This window comes from Scatophagus argus, chromosome 11 (genome assembly GCF_020382885.2).
Source record: "Scatophagus argus isolate fScaArg1 chromosome 11, fScaArg1.pri, whole genome shotgun sequence".
NCBI lineage: Eukaryota > Metazoa > Chordata > Actinopteri > Scatophagidae > Scatophagus > Scatophagus argus.
Window position 1 is genome coordinate 17,255,830 of NC_058503.1, and position 21,111 is coordinate 17,276,940.

A 21,111-nucleotide genomic window follows, 5' to 3' on the forward strand; every position below is an offset into this window, starting at 1 on the left:
GCTTGAAGGTGCAGATGCCTGATGTCTTATGGACTGTAGGAAGTGAAATTGTTCAAAGAAGTTGTGGGTAATGACATGGGAACAGAACATTTGAGGCTTGAATTTAAATATGGGCTTGGTAAGTTCTTATGTGAGAATACCTTTGTCATGATGCCGAAGAAGAGTGTTAACTTAAACCATTTCCACGATTAAGAAGAGCCATAACAGAGATATTGTTAATTTTCTGTGGTCCTCCGCATCCCAGGAGAAGTTTTATGATCAAGATGCTTTTTTTAACCATTGTACTTTCCTGGGATTCATCTTTGTGAGGACGGATGGGTGAGGAGTTGTTGACAAACTGAGTAAAGCGTCAGGCACTTGTCAAACCCAGTTGTGGAGTGCATGTGATCCTATCGTTAGAGAAAGCATTTGTGGATTGAGAGTGTTTGCAGACAGAGTTAATGCATGTATTCAACAAAAACATGTTTTTATCTCTGGGGATAATATTGGCATTTTTGTTTTTCCCATTCCAGCGAACTGAAAACAAGCAGCAAAATCTGACTTTTACCACTGATGATGAAGTAAACTGTTTTCCTGCTGCACTGACATAAATGTCACTTCACATGTTATTGTTAGTTTGAACACAAGTGATACTAAAATGAACAGGAGTAGGGCTGCACTATAAGGCAAAAAATAGTGACATTGCAATATGATGGCATTGCAATTTCAATTTTCACTGAAATAAATATTGTGACATTTTTGTGTGAGACATTTTGTTCTCTCACATCAGGATAACATTTGTACTCCCTCTGTGGCACTACATGCTTCATTATGATGATCTGTTTTGTCACACATTTGACTTTAGCTTCTGCAAGCTGTTTTTTTTTCACTTGCCTATACTGTATACTATTTTGATTCATTGTGCCACCCTAAACAAGATGTAAATGTAATTTTAAAAATTAGCGTAACTATTATTTATTTATTTACTTATTTTTTAGAAAATTACACCTGAAATTATCAGTGTTAATTGTCAAATGAGAGTATAACATGAGCAGCTGGCTAACTGAGAAAAAGTCATTTGTGGTTTAAATGTCTAATAATGTAGTATATAAGTATTATCACCCCAGAAAAACATGAAAAGTGAAATGTGATGTTAATATTTCTCTGCTTTTTGCGAGCACTGGTATGTGTGCAGCATGAAAGCCTGGTGTGACTTGATGCCTAAAGAGTAGGTGCCTCACCCTGATCAGATAAGAGTAATGGAAGCGAATGAAAAGACCCCTGTCCCTGATGGCCGCAGCAAAATGGATGTGCTCCCCGAGGTGTACCTCTGGTATCATCCACGCCTGTGGACACAGATTTATTGCCCATTAAAAAGCTACACTGAAATGTACTTCTTAAAATGGCGTGTTTATCCTGTTGAGAAGCCCTTGTAGGTGCGAAACGAGACAACTGTGAACACAGACAGACTGAGGCTGGGTCAGTGTGACAATATGCTGGGAGTCAAGTTCAAATAAGGTTTAATGCCATACAAACCTAAAATTTCTTTACAATTTCATATTAATAAAATGAATCCAAGATGAAATCAAATATTCCAAAATGAACATTTTTACTTACACTATACACACAGCAGTGCTCTTATTTCCCATCTTACAGAGGAAACTGTTTTAAACAAGAATAAGCAAGCAGGAACTCAAAATAGGGTACAATCTGCAAGGATTACAAAAATGGAAATCAAAGCAATCTCTAACTGTGAGCAATAAATATGACATCTACATCATTTACATGATATCGCTTAACAAACACCAAAAATAAGGAACGGTATACTTCACTGATATATTTCTTTGGGGAAAAAAAAGAATAAACTGACATTGTTTACTCTGAAGCCATAAGTAAACACATTTAGTTTTAGAGTTACATGTTAATATATAGTATTTGCACAAAGGAGCAGAACTAAAACATCCACACAGATCAACTCGAATTCATTAATTTCCTTATCGTGCACCTCTCCTCGGGTATCATGTGACGGGATCATTTACAGCTGATGGGGAAAGACATTGGATACAGAAAATAGAGTAACATTGTCCAAAATAATTGCCATGTGCTAAGTCATTGGCACATTCCCTAGTCTAAAGACCCCGAATACACGCAATCAGCACAACTTATGACAATGTGTTGATGGTTTTCAACAGAACCTTTTAAAACCATGTCAGTGATTGCAAGTCAAAGCACATTACACCATTTACAACAAGACTGGATGTTATCCACTTTAACACAAAAGTCAGTCAACTTAAATCTGCTGTACAATCGGGAAATGTCTGACATTTTGAAATTTAGTCCCACTTCTCATTAAAATTCCAGACAGATTTTTCTTTTTTTCTTTCTTTTTTTTTTTTGTTTTGGCTTTTGGTTTCTCCACTCATAGTCTTAGGTAAAAGAAATTTCCCAGGCTAATTAAAGCCTATTAAAGACAGGTAATGTCAGGGCTGGTGGCAGGACCATGACAAAGTGCTGATAATTGTCTGCCAGACTCACTAAATCCACCTGTCCTGCAATTATCGCTCCCCCTGCCCCCCGCCTCTCCTGACACATTAATCCACTGCGGGGCCCTTCAGCAGGCTGATGCCTCAAAGTGCATCCTGCAAACACAGATGCTGGATTTCAGCACAGCATACACCTGCCTTATGATGATTGTGGCAGAAAACCAACACATTTTAAGGAGCACACAAGCCTGCAGCCAGGTTATACGATGATGGGTTCCTACATGTGTAATGACTTATGACTAGACTTCCTGATTGCCTTTGGATTAGATGTGTCTGTCAGATCAGTTTATTTTGTATAATCACTCAATTCACTTCATTTCACTCCCTGTTAGAGGTAAAACATAGACTGTAAGGCCATATTCATTATTCAGAGCTGCTTGAAAAAATACCCATTGATCAAATTAATTTAAAATATTACAAACGATCCTGTCTTTGTTGTGTTAACAGGTACAAACGGATGTTAGCTCTGGTTCAAACGCAATGAACAGATCATTTTGACTAATCAGTCAGTGTGTTTCAAATGTAGAATATCTAATTTTATGCCCCGTTGAATGACTATTCGAATGCCTTGGCAATGAAATAATTAACATGATTGAAAGTTTTGTCATATTTCATCCCATGACTGGCTGAGGTGAGGAAATTGCTTTACATTAGCTTCAATGCAGCACTGGCACAGAAGTCAGGATGCACTTCCCAACTGGGAGGCTGCTTGCCTATGGTCTAGCCTTGAAGAAAACATCTGGACAACATGCTAATTATACCAGAGGTTTACGCAGAACATGTGCTGTTGAGATGGGGAGGAGTCACCCAGGGTTGGTAGCTAGCTCAGAATCCCAGATCAACCCCTAAAACCAAATCCCTGGACACCTAACTGTCTCAAGTTTCAGATCTGTATACGTGCCTGCAGTATATACAAAGGTTTCATGTAACAATACATCAAATCTCTCTAGAGTGTATCCCATTATAAGCTGCACTTTCTGCAACATGTCTCAGGTATTTAGGTATTTGGGGACAAGGAGCTTAAAGGTTGACATTTACATCAAAGGTCGAACAAAAGGTTGATGCATACTAACAACTGCTAGATCATCCTGTGGACGAGTAGGGCGTGTCACTATGGTAGTTGTAGTCAGGACATACCTTCTGCACCAGTTTATAGTCTTCACTGTAAAAGGCTATATAGATGCATATGACTTTGAAGGGTTTAGAACATAGCCAAGACACATGGCTCTGCGTCTGCTCCTGATAGCACACCTTGGATGGTTCATAGTTACACAGGGCAGTCTTCTTGTTGCGGTCCGTCTTCTCATACTCAATGCGACAGTTGAACGATTTGGTGTCTTTGGTCTCCAGCGTGGACTGCTGGGCGATCTCAAACTCCACCACTTTGGAGGGGGGCACCAGGCTGACTGACACATTCCCCAGGCCCGTGGAGTTGTGGCGGAAGTAAACGCTAAATGAGCCGTTCCCATGGTCCACGATCTTCCCTGTGATCATCAGGTTGAGTTTGACAGTCTTGATGTTGGAGTGGAAGTCCCCCCACCCAAACATCTTTTTGAACTTGCCAGTCTTGACGATAGGCCTGCGTTTAGTTCTGGCCTGTGCACCCTGAACATCTGTCTGGTTAGATAACCAGTCCCAGAAGTCCTCCATGTTCTGTAAATATGTATTTTCCCTCATGTTAGTCTTGAACCCAGGGGAGCCCCTGGCAAACAAACGCAGGGGGTTGAGGATCCGTGGACTGGCTCCTGTGGGAGAAATCTTCTGTTCATTATCACTGTCGCCCCATGTGATGAGCTCCGTGGCTCCCCCGTGCACTTTCCTGCATGTGACCTTTAGAGAAAGCAGAGTGAAGGTAGACAGAAAAACATTAAATGGCATGAAATCTTTTTGAAATTTGAAATCTTATAAAGAGACAGACAGTGATGCATTTATTGTTTATAGTTTGTTCAGATAATTCAAATAATCAAATAATTTAAGTGTGCAGTGATAGCTTTCACAGACAGGGTATGTCACAGAAAATCTAAGTAAATTTAGCACTCATTGACAACTTATCTGTAGTGATTGCGCTATAAAATGACACAGCAGCACTGAGGATAAAGTGAACAGCACATCAGCACTAAAGTTGGAGAGGAAACATAATCAGAATACTGAATGAGTCTATGATTGATAAGTATATGACATTTTATTGAACATACAAAAAGTTTAGTACAGCCGCATTTGAATTTTCTGTGCTTTTAATAAAGGAGAAAAACAAAATAGCCTAATTTCACTATTGAAAAACAAGAATGCAGAAATGGAATCAAATGTGATTACTTGTTTAACAGCAAATACACCATTCAGCTGCTTATAAAAATACTTGTGAACTTGTTTCTAATACTTGTAAATGCTTTTAACATAAACATCAATGTTTTAATGTTTGTATACAATATATGCAGATCATTAAAAACAATACAGTCTAGGTTCATTACAAAGGAAAAAACTTAAGTGTTATTGTCTTGTATTTAAAGGAATATTTCAACATTTTGAGAAACGAGCTTATTCACGTTCTTGCAGACAGTTGGATGAGACAGTTGATGAGGTATGAGCACCTCTAAATCTTAGATCTTATTAGATTAGATTTTATTTCTATTTAAAACTGTATGTAGCTGTAGATTCAGCCTGATTAAGTGTACCCAAAATGGTATTTATAGTAATTTTATAGAGTCTCTCTGCTAATGCAAAGTTTTTAAGTTAGAGGTAGGGTTGCTAATTTATTTAAACATTTTTGTTATATAGGAATTTCATGAACATTCTGACAGCAATCAATAAATCAAATGCTGACAAAAAATCCAGTGTCTGATGCAAGCATTTAATAAACTCGATGAAATGACAGGATGGCCTACCAGCCTTTCTACCTGCACACTTGCCTACCCCTTACTCACATGACTTCTTCAAGGCTAAACAGATATGTTGCTAAAGCTATTAGCGAGCAATTTGCACATGAATGGCAGAGAAAGTGCAGCCAATTTTTGCCAATGCTAACATGCTAACTTGACAAATGTATGTATTAATGATAGCCATGATTGCTGATTATGTTCATTATTATAATATTAGGAGTTTGCTTACATGTGATTGAGACTGCGCTCACAATACACAACCCCAGCGCTAAAGAATGAGTCATTGCAGCAGCGACAGACTCTCTTTCAGCAGCTAACTCAGTAACATTAGCACAAAGCACGCACTTGCAGCGCTGAGCATAGCTGCCTTTATAAGGCTAAAAAAGCTAAGAGATCTTGTTGGATGTAGCAAACTCGCCACTCACACAAATCTCCCAGCTGAGCTGCAATGGCTCTTGCTGGCTTTTCCAAAGATAGCAACCCCAGCTTTACACTAAAAGCGAAGAGTACAAAAGCAGGGCATAAACTTGCAATTTTATTGCAATGAATGAAACTATTCAGAAACACTAGCAGCACCCAAGATGGTGGAAAAAAAAGCAAGAAATGCACAGAGCAGTATCAGGGAATCCTTTCGGATCCACTGACTCCAACTGGGCTCATATTTGTCCAAATCTTTTAATATTTCAGGACCGCTTGTCAGATTACATAGACAATGAAAATCCTTCAGACTTAACATGCGAGTTGGTCTCATTTCACCGTCGCTATTCTTAGATACCTCATGCATATGAACTTGAGCATGTAATGGTTCCCAACAATAATACAGGCTTGCTAAAGTATGTGGTAAGTGCTAATCCAGACTCAGCAATGAACTGTGATCCCTCCTTGTACCTCAGAGCCTTTTAGCTTCAGGAGCGATTCCTGGTCCACTTCAGATAAAGCTTTAATAATTCACGGCAATAAGCTTAGCTAGTTTTATTAGTAATTAGTAGTGCCGGCTTTCCCCAGGCCCGGTTGTAGGGATCACTGAGAGAAGCAGATGTTGAAAACACTAAGAAGCGGCTGTTTGAATTCTCAGCTGCGGCGCACTACTTCCAGACTAATTATAATTTTGCTGTAAGCCTAACTGAGGCACATGTGTACAAAGCTAACAAACTAGGTCTGTCTGCCACAATTTGTTTCGTCACACTCACATCCCTATAAACCCCTCCATTCAACCTATGTGTGTCTTATATCTTTTCTTTACAAGGCTGCTTAGGTCCCAGACAGTATTAACACCTTAATGTGGTGAGCACGACTTAAAGGCTATCTGGATATGTAATGTGAAATCAATGTGTCTCCCACCGACAGTGCGTCTGGCCCATCTATCAGCCGTCACAATACCTAATTAAGACAGTTGCTCCCTGTAAACATGGATGAATGAAGCAACACTTTAATAATGTCCCTCTCTTTCGCTCATCACATCCGCAGTCATTTAATCAACCAATTCCAGTGGCAGTATTCCCTCGCTGATGCTGCCACTTGGTAATACCTCATGTGAGCTCAGCTGTTAATTTGATTTGACTCTTACAACATCACAATAACAGGCGACGCTGAACATAAAATCCGTGGGATTGCGGGCTCCCAACAGGAACATTTCTTCACTGCTGTGAGCAAAGAAGATGTGGCACTAGTCTTCCCACTCGCCTGCGCCGTTATATCTGTTACACATTAGGTGTCGTGCTGCGTAGCTTCGGCGGTGAAACCAAATTTTGTCTTTCAGTGTAAATCTCAGGTGAGCTTTGTACAGAATGATTATAATGGAAATGAGAGAGGAGTTTAAGTATGATGAGCAACTGGGGAAATTGCTGTGACAACAAGGGGATCAGCAGAGGGATATCTAATACTTAAATGCCCCGAGAGAGATGAAGCACTGGGAACTTGAAAGCTTGCACTGACACACAGGCTTTGGTTTCTGTCTCGCTCTCGCTCTCTCGCTGTCTCCCTGCAGACACTCAGCACCAATACACACACACACACACACACACACATGCTAACACACCTCATTCATTTTGGCAGAAGAGCTGTCTCTTAAAAACAGACTGAAGGAATCTGAGTTTTTGTACAACAAGATGCTGTGGAGGGGAAAAAAAGAGGCAAGGTCTGATGAAGGAGAATCTACAAAAGCTTAATTAAGATTTCTTAATCGGTGCTGCTGTGCTGGAGGCATTTCGGGGTGACTTGAAACAAGACATTATTATGATAATAACTGCAGACTTATGAAGCTGAAAACACCAGACCTCATTTCAACCGAACTACGTAAAGTGACTAGTGGCAAACGTTGCAGTCTGTGTGGTTTAGCTCCTTCCTTTTCCTGTGTGTCCTACACAAAAACACAGAGAGATGCATGAACCTTACAGCCCTGAATAGAGTCATTACATTCATAAAGTATGCCACAGCAGCCAAACGTATGTCTGCCTTATGAATGAGCACACATAAAGGCAAACATAAAGGCGAGTGAATGAAAATATTGAGGTCTGACTGATTCCAGAACTGCACACAGCTGATGCTTCCAGTTGATATCTTCAAATGTCATGATTAAAAACTTACCTTACTTACTTTATAGTTTACTTTATAGTGACTATTAAATTGAGATTTCTTACACTTAGTAAACTGTAATTTAGACCTCTTTGATAAGATAAAGATAAAGCATTGCATTGTGAGATTTTTTTTTCCAAAATAGAAATGTTTTTAAGTTAAATTCAAATGCACAATTGACTGAAAGTAAATATGATGGACTAGTAATGAAATGGGATTAAGATTAATTCTGGATGACCCACTCATTTGCAGAAAACATTCAAAAAGTTGTTAATTAAATAAAATGTGCAAAACAATGCCTATATCACAGATTTACTGGTATTAGTGTATATGTGTGAATATGAGCACAAAAATGTCATTTAGAATCAGGAATTTAGAAACAGAAAAAACAATAAATACAGGAATTTATGTTGACTGTTATAGTCAGAACTTATACATCAGGACTGATTTAGAATTAATATCGGTTGGTCTAAACAAAAGTGTATATTTGATATAACATGAAGGTTTCTCATTGAAATAAGTTAATCAGCATAAAAACTGAACTTTGGAAAGTTCATCCTCCACAACAGACTTGAAGTGCACACATTTAGTCCAGCTGTCACTGACAGGCTGTTTCTTCTTATATCCAAGAAGAAAAATGTTATTTATGCTTGAGGCACAGTTAGGTAAATTACCTATACATCTTCATCCTTTTATCTTACTACACAAGCAATTATTGCACTAGATCTTCTTGTCAGATTCTTTCACACGAGTCAAAAGCACATTCACAGCTGAGTGAAACTGTGCAGCTTGGTTGGGGGATTAACAAGTTAATGTTGCATGAAGTATTTATTCTCTTCTTCTATTCAGGAACATATTTGGATGTATATGTCTGTATGTGCATCTGTGAAGCTCGTTTTGTTTGCAACTTTCTAAATTTTCTGTTTTTGCTGTAATTTCTGTAAATAAATGATAAAAACAGGCACAAATGTCATTAGCGTAGTTAAACAATCTTTTGTAAAGGTCCCATCTTTTCAGCGCATTCAGTACATTTGATTTAACGTTGCTCTGTAAGATCAATACCATCCAGAGGTATTAGTGGATCTTAAATACTGACAGCCGTCTGAGCAGCAGCATGCCACACACAGAGTCGGGATGAATCAGCCTCGACATCCATCTGTAATGAGCATTATGGAGCTGGCTGCCTGCTTGTCCCGTGGGTAGACATATCTTTTAGAGGCCTGACATAAAGGTAATTGCCACAGTGACCAGAACTAGCCTCTAGAAAGTTATTAAGAAGCCAGTGACATCTGGCTTCTGGATCATCTAAAGAGATGCCGTTAAAATGCATTTGCAGTGAGCAGCCGGCAACATTGCGCTCGGCTGTGACGAGTTCTGGGCCGCGGGCAAGGCTGCAATGTTGTTTTGATGGCAAAGATGGAGTCTCTCTCAACCTGCCATACTTGAAAACGTGGCTCCCACTCATGATCTGAGATCTGCTTTTCTGTCATCTTTTATGTCTCTTCTTTTGTTCTGTGCGAGAGCCTCTGTGGTATCTTCATTACCGAGTTCCTTGTATCAGTGAGCTAAAATAATCTGTTTTGGAGTTTTCCATAGTTTATTTTTTCCTTTCCAGTACATAAGGTTGGGATATGCATCTGGGGAAAATTGGTTTCAGGCATCTTTCTCACAATAAACAAAATGGGCAATTAACCTGCTCATCAGTGCAAGCAGAGCAGTTCCAATGATGCACTCCACTGTTCTTCATGGATTTATCTGTGCAAATTGACCTCACTTTGGTGGTGCAATTCATTTCTCTGCTAATTTTCTGTGTCTGAAGCTTCATTAACTTGATGCGTTTCTGCGTAGTAAAAATCTGGACGTCCCACGGAAATTACTCCGGCTTCACCACCGCCTACCATAATACTTCCTCGGCGCTACTGCCACACAACACCTGCCATATTAGTGCTGCTCACACAGTTAGACCACAGATTGTTGCAGAGCTGGATCGACTGCAGCCTCTTGCTTTCAAGCATCCAACATGACACACAGCACATTAAAACCATTCTCTGCCTGCAGTCCCCTGCCCCACGTCCTTACCCAGCCATCTTCCTGCCCTGTTGCAGGGCATATCATTTGTAATGATTCACACCCAGAGCCGGTTCCAGGAGAGAAGGCCCTGGAGGCACTTAGGCAGCGCAGAGCAAGAGTCTACACGCTGCTGAAGAATAGATTGGTGCTCTGATCGCTGGAACAGCCTCACGCTCCAGAGCCATCACTTTTAATCAGAGGCCGTCCTGGGAAACACATGGCAGGTGCTTCAGCAGTGTGGTGGATCGCAAAAGCAAATCCGCACCGGGGGCACCTTACCAATCACAGAAGGCTACTTTTAGTGTGTGTGCGTGTGTGTGTATGTGTGTGCATGTAGCATATCCACTCCCCCCAAGTATAATCCTTTTGGCCATTACCAGCTGACCTCTGTGAGAATGAAATGGAGCACAGCCTGTAATATCTTAACATTCCTGCTTAAGATATTATAGCTTCAATATTGAATTTGCAGTTGAATCCATTATCTACATACTCAGGTTAATTTGGCTGAATATTGAGAGCAGTCAATATACAGTATAATGCATGTGATAGATTGCTGCACTTGAACCTTGGTAAGCAGCACAACATTCAAAGGCCGAAAAACTAATCCTGTCAACACCTCTGCATGTTTACACCTGACCAGCTGACTGTCTAAACAAGTGTTGATGCTGAGAGGAGAGGGAATAGCAAGCTCCATGGGAAATGGTGCTGATGTTTTCATGACTACAATCTCACTAGTACCATCATTTCTTTATTGCTTGTTGGCAGAAGGCCTGGAGAAACTTAAAGAGCATGCATCACTTTGTTGTCATAAAATGTAACAAGTGTGCAACTGCTGTCAAGATGTTCTACGTTGTAGAGACGGGAAGACGAGTGAGCGGTATTAAAAACGCAAGCTGTTGAGATCAAACCGCAAACAACTTTGGTGTATCAACACTGAATAGTAATTGTGCAAATTTGATTTGTGACATCACACTGAATGTGCAGTGAAAACTGTGGCAAAAACTATTTAATGGCAAGAAAAAAGTACTATGCTCACTGTAGCTGTGACTTCACAGATTTCAACAATGTGCTGCTGCATCTGACTAGTCCGCTTCCTGCACTTTTTAAATGTTGGTTAGCGTTGAGACCTACATTTTTCTACAAAACAAGAAAAGTTTTTGGCTCTGTTGTCAGTCACCATGAGACACACATGAGGGCTGCATCAGTTGATCCAAGGGTATCCAGTCATACGAAAAAGCAAACAAAGCCTCAGGGTTTCATAAGATGTGAAGTGCTCAAATGCAGCATCATGTACGCATCTGCACTTCATTAGCTCATTATGTTGTAAGCAAAAATTCAAAAGTCCTCGAGTAAGACACAGTATCTCCACCAGCTCAAGAGCTGTTGATTTTACACTGTATCTGACCTCCATCATCTGTGGTGAAGACAGACAGTAAAAGCCCTGATAAAAAGCAAGAGCACTTATTACTGCCCACTACCTTCTTAAAGAAATTATGCAGGAGATTCCTCCTCGTATAAGTCTTTTTTTTTAATTTAATTTAACCCAAACAGAGCACAAAAAAGGAATATAGAGCTCATGAAGTTATGATGCATGAGTACCTCATTTTACAAAAATTTGCGCACAACAAAATAAGTTCACGCTGCTCATCATGTTACGGCAAGCTGCTCACATCATATGATTAGCATAAATGATAGCACGTAACATAACCCTCCTGTGCCTAACATAAATCAAATGACAACTAACAACAAACAACTAACACCTCACCTTTTTATACTTATATTAGTGTTTGTATGAGTTTCCATAGTGAATGAGTCTTCATAGTTTTTAGGATCATCAAAAAGGATTCCCTTACAGGACGCAATAAATTAAATTGCCCAAATCAGAATCAATTACGTCTTCTGCAGCCCAAAAGCTGTCAACACAGAAATGTAGAAACACGGCTCGGTGTTTACCCAATAAACAGGAAATTATATCACAAATTATATCACATGTAGCTCTAACCTTGCTGACAAACTTTGGGTTCTAGTTTGTGCCAGTGCCTCCTGATGCGGCATTTCTACAAAGTGCTGTCAATGTAGTACATCCGCCGGTAATTTTGTCATAACCACTTGCATCAGAAATCTGCAGAAATCTTAGTGCCAGTCAACCAGGAGTCAACAAGATGTCAAAAAATGCTGCCTTACAAGGAAGCCAGAACAACTTGTGTTAACAAACCACATCATAAAAGAATATAAACAGCTTGACACAGCAAACCAGTCGATATAAATATAATTCACAACCCTACAATTCTTTTCCTGCTGATTCAATATTGAAACCAGGTTGCCTCTACTCCTAGGCAAGAAGTAAAAGGTGACAGTAGTAGTTCTTTATAGCGTATGTTTTGTCATATTTGCATTAAAAAAAAACCTGATATGAGTAACAAGTTTTTCTTCTCAATAGATGCTTTGCCGTAGCGTATTTTAAATCAAATTCTAAATATAACCACTCACCGAAGTTTTATTATATTATACAGAAGACCTCTAAAACAGCATTCAGCTAATGAAATTCAGACTCTTTACTCATTACAGAACAGTGATGGAACTACTTTGAGCTGCATATACAGCCAGTGAGGTAAGTGGTGAATTACGTAAAAGCAGCATTACTACAGTGTACAGATATTCTGTGACAAGCAAACAACAAAATTGTAGCTTTAAGTAAATGCTTTAAGCATTATGAGCATTATGTAGTTAACACATCAAAAAAGTATTCACTATATATACCAGAACGGACGTGTAAGCGTCATTATACTTAATATTACTGAAGAAATTATGTGTAGGCAGCATTTTATTGTTGTACCCGGTGAAGAGGGAGCTAATTTTAGCTGCTTTACACACTGATGGGAAGTTCAATTCATAGCTGTGCCTGTATGTAATAAATAAACAGACAAAGTCTTGTATTCAGGGTAAATGTGGTGTTGTAAAATGTGCCCATTTCAACTGAAAAGAAAAGTACAAATACTTTGAAACTGCACTGAAGCATTGCATTCCACAGCATCTGTTGAAGGGCTGCAAATGAACCGCTAAATTAGATATTTATTTACAAGAATCAGTAACTCAATAAATAGATAAATAAAACAGAGAAGCTTTATGATTCCATAAATATTTACTTTAGACCCAAAGTTTTCATGGCATCAACTGAGTCGATCAAAATTGCACTGCTAGTCAGAATTTAAAATAATGTGCCTCCTTTGTGAATTAACCGCAGGAGACCGTCATCATTTGATTTTTCACAGACATCGGCGGCAAGGCCTGGGGAGGTGAAAGCGAGATGTGAGTGAGAATGACTCAGTGTGAGAAATTTAAATGCAGCTAAGATGTCAGGTGTTCAAAAAGTGTTAGCAGAGATCCCACTAGGAGAGAAGAGCCTCCAGGTAATCTGGATACTTGTGTTATCTCAGCACCTGCCACATGTGACAGCGGCAAAGCCCTGAACACTTCACTTTTAGGCAGGCGTTACCTTTCAACGCATCATCAGTTTCATAATCCCCTTACATGGTCAAAGCGTCAACTCCTGTGCTGGCTCCTGACACCTGCAGCCCACCTCCGTATGTCTGATAGCAGGGATTCAGAAGGATAATACCACAAAGTACGTTGGTCTCAGTGTAATTATCATTCCCTTGACCAGTTTTTAACACCTTCTACTTTGTACAACAACAGTAAACACGCTTGTAAAACTCCTTGGCTAATACTTGAATACGCATGGCATGTTATTCTGAAAAGAATATTGTGGTTCGGGTTTTCGTTTTCCACTTTCTTCTCAGGAAGACATAATCTAAACATTTCTCTCACTGAGCTTTGTGTGTGTGTGTGTGTTCGTGTGTGTGACAGCTTCTCTTCAAACGCGTGCCGCAAATGATACAGGTGTTTAATTCAAAAATGTTTTTGCTTGATTTTCTCAAACGTACGTCCACTAAATTTGACAGAGCAAATGTTTCTGTTCTCAAAGCAGATTGCGCCTCAGCTGATTTCACCGAAACAGCTCCCTTTGAAGAAGAAACGAGAGTAGGAAAGACGTTGTTTCCTTTCTCTCTGAGTAGCTCTGAAGACAGGTACTTGAAAGAAATATACAAAGACAGAGGGGAGCTGACAGTACTTTGTTAAGGCTGGAAATGACAAGCTGAAAAGAAAGGCCTCAAAGCTCAGCAGCACAGGAGGAAATGCAAAACTGAGAATAATCAGAAAGGAGATTTATTGTACTTATTCTAAAGCTGTCACACCTTGCCTTCATGGGAAAGCAATGCACTTTTAATTAAAAAGGTCAATCATTTTCCTGAGCTCTGACATGAAGTGTGATTGCCTTCTCCAAAGTACCAAACCAGGTGGTAATTAAGAACTTCAGATGTCAGAGTGTTTGGAAAATATGAAAGGGCTCAAAGAGAGAGGAACTTTCGCTTTCTCCCGAGTTTCATAGTTCTGACACAAACGGAGAACTCACGGCTGTAAAAGCAACAAGAGAACTAGTGCAATATTTGATGTAGTAAACCAAAAATTGACACCAGCATTCCCGAGATGATATTCTGTCATCCATGCACAATTGAGACAAAATACCTACCCCATAAGGTCTGAAATGATCCCCACCTTTTGTTTTGTTGCAGCAGCAATGAAAAGTGGTGCAGACAGTGAAAGAGCCGTTAAACAGTGAGGCTGTGCATCAGAGAGAGGTGGATGTTTCTGACCCCGCAGAGCAGTAACAACAGTACTATTAGGCAGCAGAGCCTCCAGATCTAACGCTGCCTCAGGCTGCATGTCGCCCATAAAAATTCAGAGCTGTGGACCAAGACCGGGAAACTCACCATCATATTAAACATAATGTTTCCTGCACCAGAGCCGCCACGGTGGGTGTGACTTGCTCTATAAGAGCTACTCAGAACTTCGCTTCGGCCTAACAGTTCACATCATGAGAGAAGCTGGTGAGAAAGTAATTGTGCTGTTCATAATTGTTTAAATTTAGCCTTTAATGGTCCATCCAGCAGCCACACTCTGGTTATTGTAAATGCAAAGGGCAAATGTGCCACAACTATCAATCATTTGGAACTTCTTTCTCTCCATTTCAGGACCTTTATCATAGATTTATTGCCAACACACACACAATTATGATTGATGATTGGAAAAGTAGCACGGCTCATTACGGTCAATACAACCTGTAGTGTCTGCAAGGTACATGTGAGGGATTTAGCCTGCAGAAATGGCAACCTCGCCTTCAGAGGTCTGAGACAACATACAGAGTGAGGACTGCAAATGCCACAGAGAGTATTGTTTATGGGGGATTATCTAGTCAAGCCCTCTGGCTAGAAACACTGTGACCCCAATATGAGCACTGATACACATCTGAACCATGTAGGCTCCAAAATGACTCAAGGCAGCACATGCATACAAGGCCCCTTCACTTCGTCAATCCACGTTTAATCACTTCCAGAGAAATTTCTACTGGCCTTCCTGCTATTTTCTCTCGTATTTTTCTCTCTACCCACCCAATTTCTCTGGTGGGTTTTTGAAGACTTAAGTTCCACTCTTTTTTTCTCTCTCTCTCTCTTTCTTACAAGGCAAATCCTGAGAGAGGTTGATGTGAAGACCAAGCATAGCAGGGATGTGAAGAATATAAACACAATTTTTTTTTTATTGTCCAGAGGGAAGGGTGGGGGTGGGGGGTGGGGTACAGGGGGCTGGGCGGTGGGGTCTGTAAAAGAGACGAGGACCTTATCACAGCCCAGCAGCTCTGTAATTCGCCGCCATGATAAAGTGGCAGCGCGGAAAACCTTACAAGGCTGGCACAATCCAAAGACGGATTAGGTTTTTCTGACATAAGCTTCCTGAAAAACTAATCAATCAGCCCATGCAGTATTATCAGAAGCGTGAGATTAAAGAGCTGCTCCTAATCCCCCCACTGTACATTTTATTACACTTCCCAGTGTTAGTTGCTTTTAAATATACAATAAATAAATAATAAAACCAAACCTAATTGAGCATGGGGAAGGGGAAAGGGGTTAAAGAGCCCTTAGAGAGGGACTTTATGTAGAATTTGTGTTTTGTTATGAAGACGGGGATAAAACTGTTGTCCTTGCCAGAGCCCGTTTTGACTTTGAATGGAGCCTCACTGTCTCACTCCAGCACTGCGGAGAAAAAAAATTTAAGCTGGGAAAAAAACAATAATATTAGCTGCTAAAACTGAACCATTCTGATTTTCTTGTCTTAACTATTTTCCACTTTCATTGGTGGATGAACAGATAATCAAGCAACTAGACCTTAATAAATGAATGATTAAAAAAAACTGTTGAAATTAATGCTAAATCCTTTGAGGAATGACTTGTAATCCTTTAAATCAGTGCGCATCAAAGTTGCAGGGATGAACTCCGAGCGTGTAGCGGATCTAGAGGACAAGACATGTTCAGCCTACGAGTAACCAGCTAAGCTTTGTCTCTTTAATGCGTCACACCCTTCTATCAAGACTTTCGCTCCATGCCTGCTCCGTCCGACCCTGGGTGGTGTTTAGGTAACAGCTATATGTTTAACACCACCACTGATCCTCTTGGCACTGGCCACACATGCTTTATCATGACGTAACATTGCCAAAAAGCTCTTACCCTGGCAATAAGATACAAAGGCTTAATAGACTTTGTCAATGTCTTCTTGCGCTTAATCCCAGACAGCGTTAAAAAAAGGGCAGGACGAGCACGGGAAAACTGCAAAGAGCAAAGGCTCTCAAGTATGTTTTATCTTCATCTACACTGTTCTGCTGTCATTGCACAGAGGATAAGTGCAGCAGATGTCAAGGGGAAGAATGGGTTCTCCCAGGATGGCTTTGACCCTCTTATTTGTCCCTGGGGTATGGCACAGATGCTAAGGCTGAGGTTACATTTTCACCATTTGATTCATGTTCTGAATGTTTCCTGTATGAGTGTGTATGAAGACCCCTGGGGGGTGTTTGTGTTTTGGTTTCTTGTTTAGGATGAATCCACCATAGCTATGCAAAACTAAAGACTGCCAACCTCTAAAAGTGAAAAGGAAAAAGATCTATCGGTGAAACGGGGTATCCTGGTGGCTCAGTTGTCTGATGTGCCTCCTGTGATGCCGTGGGTTGAAATCTAGCAGTGCAACTTTGTCTCATGTCAACCCTAATGACATGTTTACAGCGTCTCCTCATAATAAACACCTATGAAGCGGATGTGCTAAGAGAAAAAATAAAAGAAAAAGAAAGATTCTTTTGCAGAAGTTTTGGTGCGCATTTCACACTTTGATTGAGCGTTAGCCCGGTACTTACAATTTTTTATCATTTGGAAGGTCAGGGAATATTGATAAGGGCCAGTATGTCCCCAGTCAGACAGTGGTGGGTCTGCTGGGAGGGAGGCCACTGAGGCATATGAAGACAGCCTCTCTGGGGAGGCAGCCTGTCTCCCTCTCTGGAGGCAGAGCTCCCAGTAGGCACAAGGCTGATTACAACAGCAGCCAGAGCAGACAGCATTTTGCTGCTGAATCTGCCCAGTTCAAGGCTATCTTTAAAGAGCCCTCTTTGAGGACAGCACAGATGTAAGGAACTTCTTCAATCACATGGCATTTTCTTTTCAGGTCTGATGACGACAAGATTCCGTAAAGCACTGATGATCACGATAAAACTCACGTTATTCCACTGCATCTCAGCTGCTGCTGGGAAAAAAGCGGGAAAAGACCTTTAAATTTCCCTCAAGCTTATGATTTTTCTTTGGGGAGCTTATTCCTGCAATAAAAACAGAATTATACTACAGGAAGATTATGTCCAGAAGCTCAAGACAATCAGTCCCTGGTAAATACTAAATAATTTTCTGTGTACTCAAACGGACTGCAGATTTCATCGCATTGTCTGAGTTCTAAGGGAGGAAGAGGGCAGGCAATGAAAATCTATAGGTTCTACAATTTTCAGCTGTTGTTCTCTTCTTCTCTTTTTATAATCTCTGGCCTCTATTTCAGTATACGGCAAAGACACTTCGCGCATTGTTGAGGGTCCAACAGAGGTCAAACGTGTTCAAGGCTGGAAGCAAAATGATTTTAAATGACTGCTGAACACAGCTGAATGAATGAAGACATGGATTGTAATGCTGGTTTTGTTGAGCCTCGAGTGACAGAAGTAGGATGCCAGGGCCATAATACAACCTATGAAAAGTGACCACATTGTAAAGAAATGATAAACTGTGCAAGCGGGCGCATCAGTGAATACTAGTTTATATTCTGTGACAAGTAAAATGATTTTTAAAAAGACATTCATTCCACTTCTCAACACTGAAAACACTGCAGAATTTATAATTATAAAATAATAATCATTGTGCTCACATTAACTCGGAAGTAAAAGTTCTGTATTATTGTAAACATACAAAGAAAAATTCTAACTAAATGTTTCCTAAAAAAAAGGCCACAATACCAAATATGAACAATAACTTAATCCAGATGCTATTGGGAAAATGAACTGCATGTAGTATCACACACTGTGACAGCTGACAAAGTCACAGTCTGCTCCGCAAAATTAAATCAAATCAATCTGGATATTTGTGTTTCTAAAATATCCTTTATAGAAGCTGCAGAAATTAAATGGATCACCTTATTTGAAGAGGTGATGAGGTACCCTTTATTTGAAGAAATGTTAAATAAAATGTTCATTAAAATCAGGTATTTCTGTATTTTATTAATAGCCTGAAAGCTGAAATAACACAAAACAAGCTTATCCCCTGTAAGGCTTAATGAGGGGTTCACGTCGGCCAACAAATTTGCTGTTGATGACTGTGTCTACCCAGATTTCATGCCTGTATTTTATTGAAATTGTCATTTGGCATTACGTGCTGAGTGATAAATCTTACAGCGCATGAGCTATACGAGGCAGCTTTACAATGTTACATATGAATATACACGATATATAACATCATTTAAATATCGAAAATAAGCCAATTTGGTGTCTTGAAAGGAGCCTACAGGATAATAAAAAGAGCATTAAAATAAGCCACTTATTCGAACTTTCTCTCCAAAGCCTTCTTGGACAGACAAAATTTCTACAGATTCTGTCTTTTCTCATCCATTCATCTGAAACCTCACCTGATGCAGGAGGAAAAGAAACAGGACTGTTTGCAGAGCTCTCATGTTCACAGACTTCTCGACTTATTCGAAATGAGCGGCGCTTAAATCCTCTGTGGGAGATTTGGAGAGGGACAGACGTACATGCCGTTGAAGCATTGCTGTGATCACCTGCAAGGAAAAGTGGAAATAATTACCAAGTTAAATCACTTAAAACCCCTTTGTTAAATTAGGATGAACCTCACATGTAGCATGTTTGAATCTTATCTTAAGAAGACAATAAAAACTTTTCCCTTACCGTTTCTTTTCTAATGTAATACCTCAGTTAATTGCGGGAGGCGGCTGGTGTCATCCTTGTTCAATCCACTTTCGGGAAAGAGTCCTAAAATCCCCTCAAACGTCCTCCGTCTCTCAGGATGTTGAGTGAATTTTCGCCGAGCTGCTGGGACACTTGGATTTCTCTACAAACGAGCTGAAGCGGCTACACACTGAGTGGCTCGTTTGAAACACGCTCCTCTAAGTTGCGAAAGAAGCCCAACCGAAATAAACTGCACGCTTTATTGTTCCCTCCTCAATCCCGAGCTGCGGTGGTGCTAACACAATGGCGATGTACTCGGTCTGTATAGCCAAGTGAGCCCGTATCCCAGTGGCAGGACTGCAGTCAGTCAGACGGCAGTCCGCTCGCTGTGCGCTCTCCTCAGCTGCTCTACTTGTTTTCAGTGCGCAAAATCCTCCGCTGCGCGTTTGGAGACTCCAAGGTCGGCGCGCATCAGTGCAGAGAGACAAACCCAAGATCTACCTTTGGGGTCTTACTCCCTCCTCCTCGGAGACAAGTAAAATGCTTGATGTCACTGATATCAGGTTTTGTTCAGCAAGTCGTCCACGTTTTTAACCCTTTAAACGTTGAGACGTGTAATCTCACCGTCACAAATTGTACTTTTTACAGTTACAGCCCAGTCGTCGGCGATGGATGAATAACCTGGCATATAAATCCAGTCCCATTAGACTAAACGCAGCCGTGACTGTCCCGCACCTTGTGAGGTGTTATTGAAGAGCTATGGACTCCATATAAACACTTTTTTAAAAATTATTAATTTAGTTTGCACAGTGACAACTTCCAGCTCGCAAACACACTCACGTCACTTGGGTGTTTGAATCAAACCGGTGAAAGACACACTGGTGAGTGATCTTGGCTGACGCTGCAGTCGTGACCACACGGTGCAGACAGCTAAAGGTCAGCCGTCGTGCTCCTGGATATACACAGGCAGTAACACCTGCTACTGTGAATAAGACTGGAATTTAGGGATCCATGTGACTCTGGCGCCACCACATGGCTTCAAGTAGCCATCTCACCTTTTACAAGAAAGATGTTGAAGTTGCAGTTTGTTCACGGTTTCGTTTTACATCTGGTAGTTGTAAACCGTCTGATTTATATAATTTTTTTTAATCTGACTGTTTCCAAGACTAATGAAAATAAACTCTCTCTGTATACAGGCTTTAATGGCTCTTTGGGGCAATGCAGTTAAAATATGAAGGTGAAATAATGAAACACAAGAGCAGCAGTTCAGAACAAAATGTTGCTGACTGAACCACTGAAGCACGATCAGTTCAGTGTGAAGGTGTCTCCTTACAAGGCATCTGGTGCCTGCCATCCTCTCTGTGACCACAGTCATACCAGGGTGCAATTAAAATGAACAAATTAACATCTTTAACATCACTGATGAATTAAGAGTTTCCAGTAAATCAGTTGTAAAGTTGCCCTCTGACTCCTGACATCAATTTCTTTTATTATTGAATTATGTCAATGTTTTGCTCTTAAAAATGTTTGTATTTATGTATATGTATGTGTCCATTAAAAAGTTCAGTGTTCTGTACTATAAGACAAAAGCAGCCTGGATACTGTGTTAATAAAATGACACTATCGTATGGTAGTGTGTGCTTTCACTGGTCATTTGCTGAAGGTACACTTACATACAGGCAGACCAAAGCAAAAGATT

General features: G+C 40.3%; 1 protein-coding gene across 2 annotated transcripts; it reads right to left on the reverse strand.

Moving 5' to 3' along the window:
- Window positions 1–1,476: 1,476 nt before the first annotated feature.
- nxph2a (neurexophilin 2a) lies at window positions 1,477–20,889 on the reverse strand. 2 transcript variants are annotated; one of them, XM_046404934.1, is made up of 3 exons: window positions 19,435–20,889; window positions 19,136–19,285; window positions 1,477–4,352 (listed from the first exon to the last, which is right to left on the reverse strand). In XM_046404934.1, the coding sequence occupies exons 2-3, from the start codon at window positions 19,178–19,180 to the stop codon at window positions 3,606–3,608; spliced, it is 792 nt and encodes a 263-aa protein (XP_046260890.1). In that variant the 5' UTR covers window positions 19,181–19,285; window positions 19,435–20,889; the 3' UTR covers window positions 1,477–3,605. The 2 variants fall into 2 exon arrangements, with proteins under 2 accessions (XP_046260890.1, XP_046260889.1); XM_046404933.1 differs by having other exon boundaries at window positions 19,413–20,889.
- Between the last annotated feature and the right edge of the window lie 222 nt (window positions 20,890–21,111).

Bases quoted from the DNA above. Each gene is read 5' to 3' on its own strand.
- nxph2a (XM_046404934.1), bottom strand. From the start codon at position 19,180: ATGAGAGCTCTGCAAACAGTCCTGTTTCTTTTCCTCCTGCATCAG. The intron at 4,353-19,135 runs GTGAGGTTTCAG...CTTTCTCTAAAG, and splicing joins TTCTTTTCCTCCTGCATCAG to GTCACATGCAGGAAAGTGCA.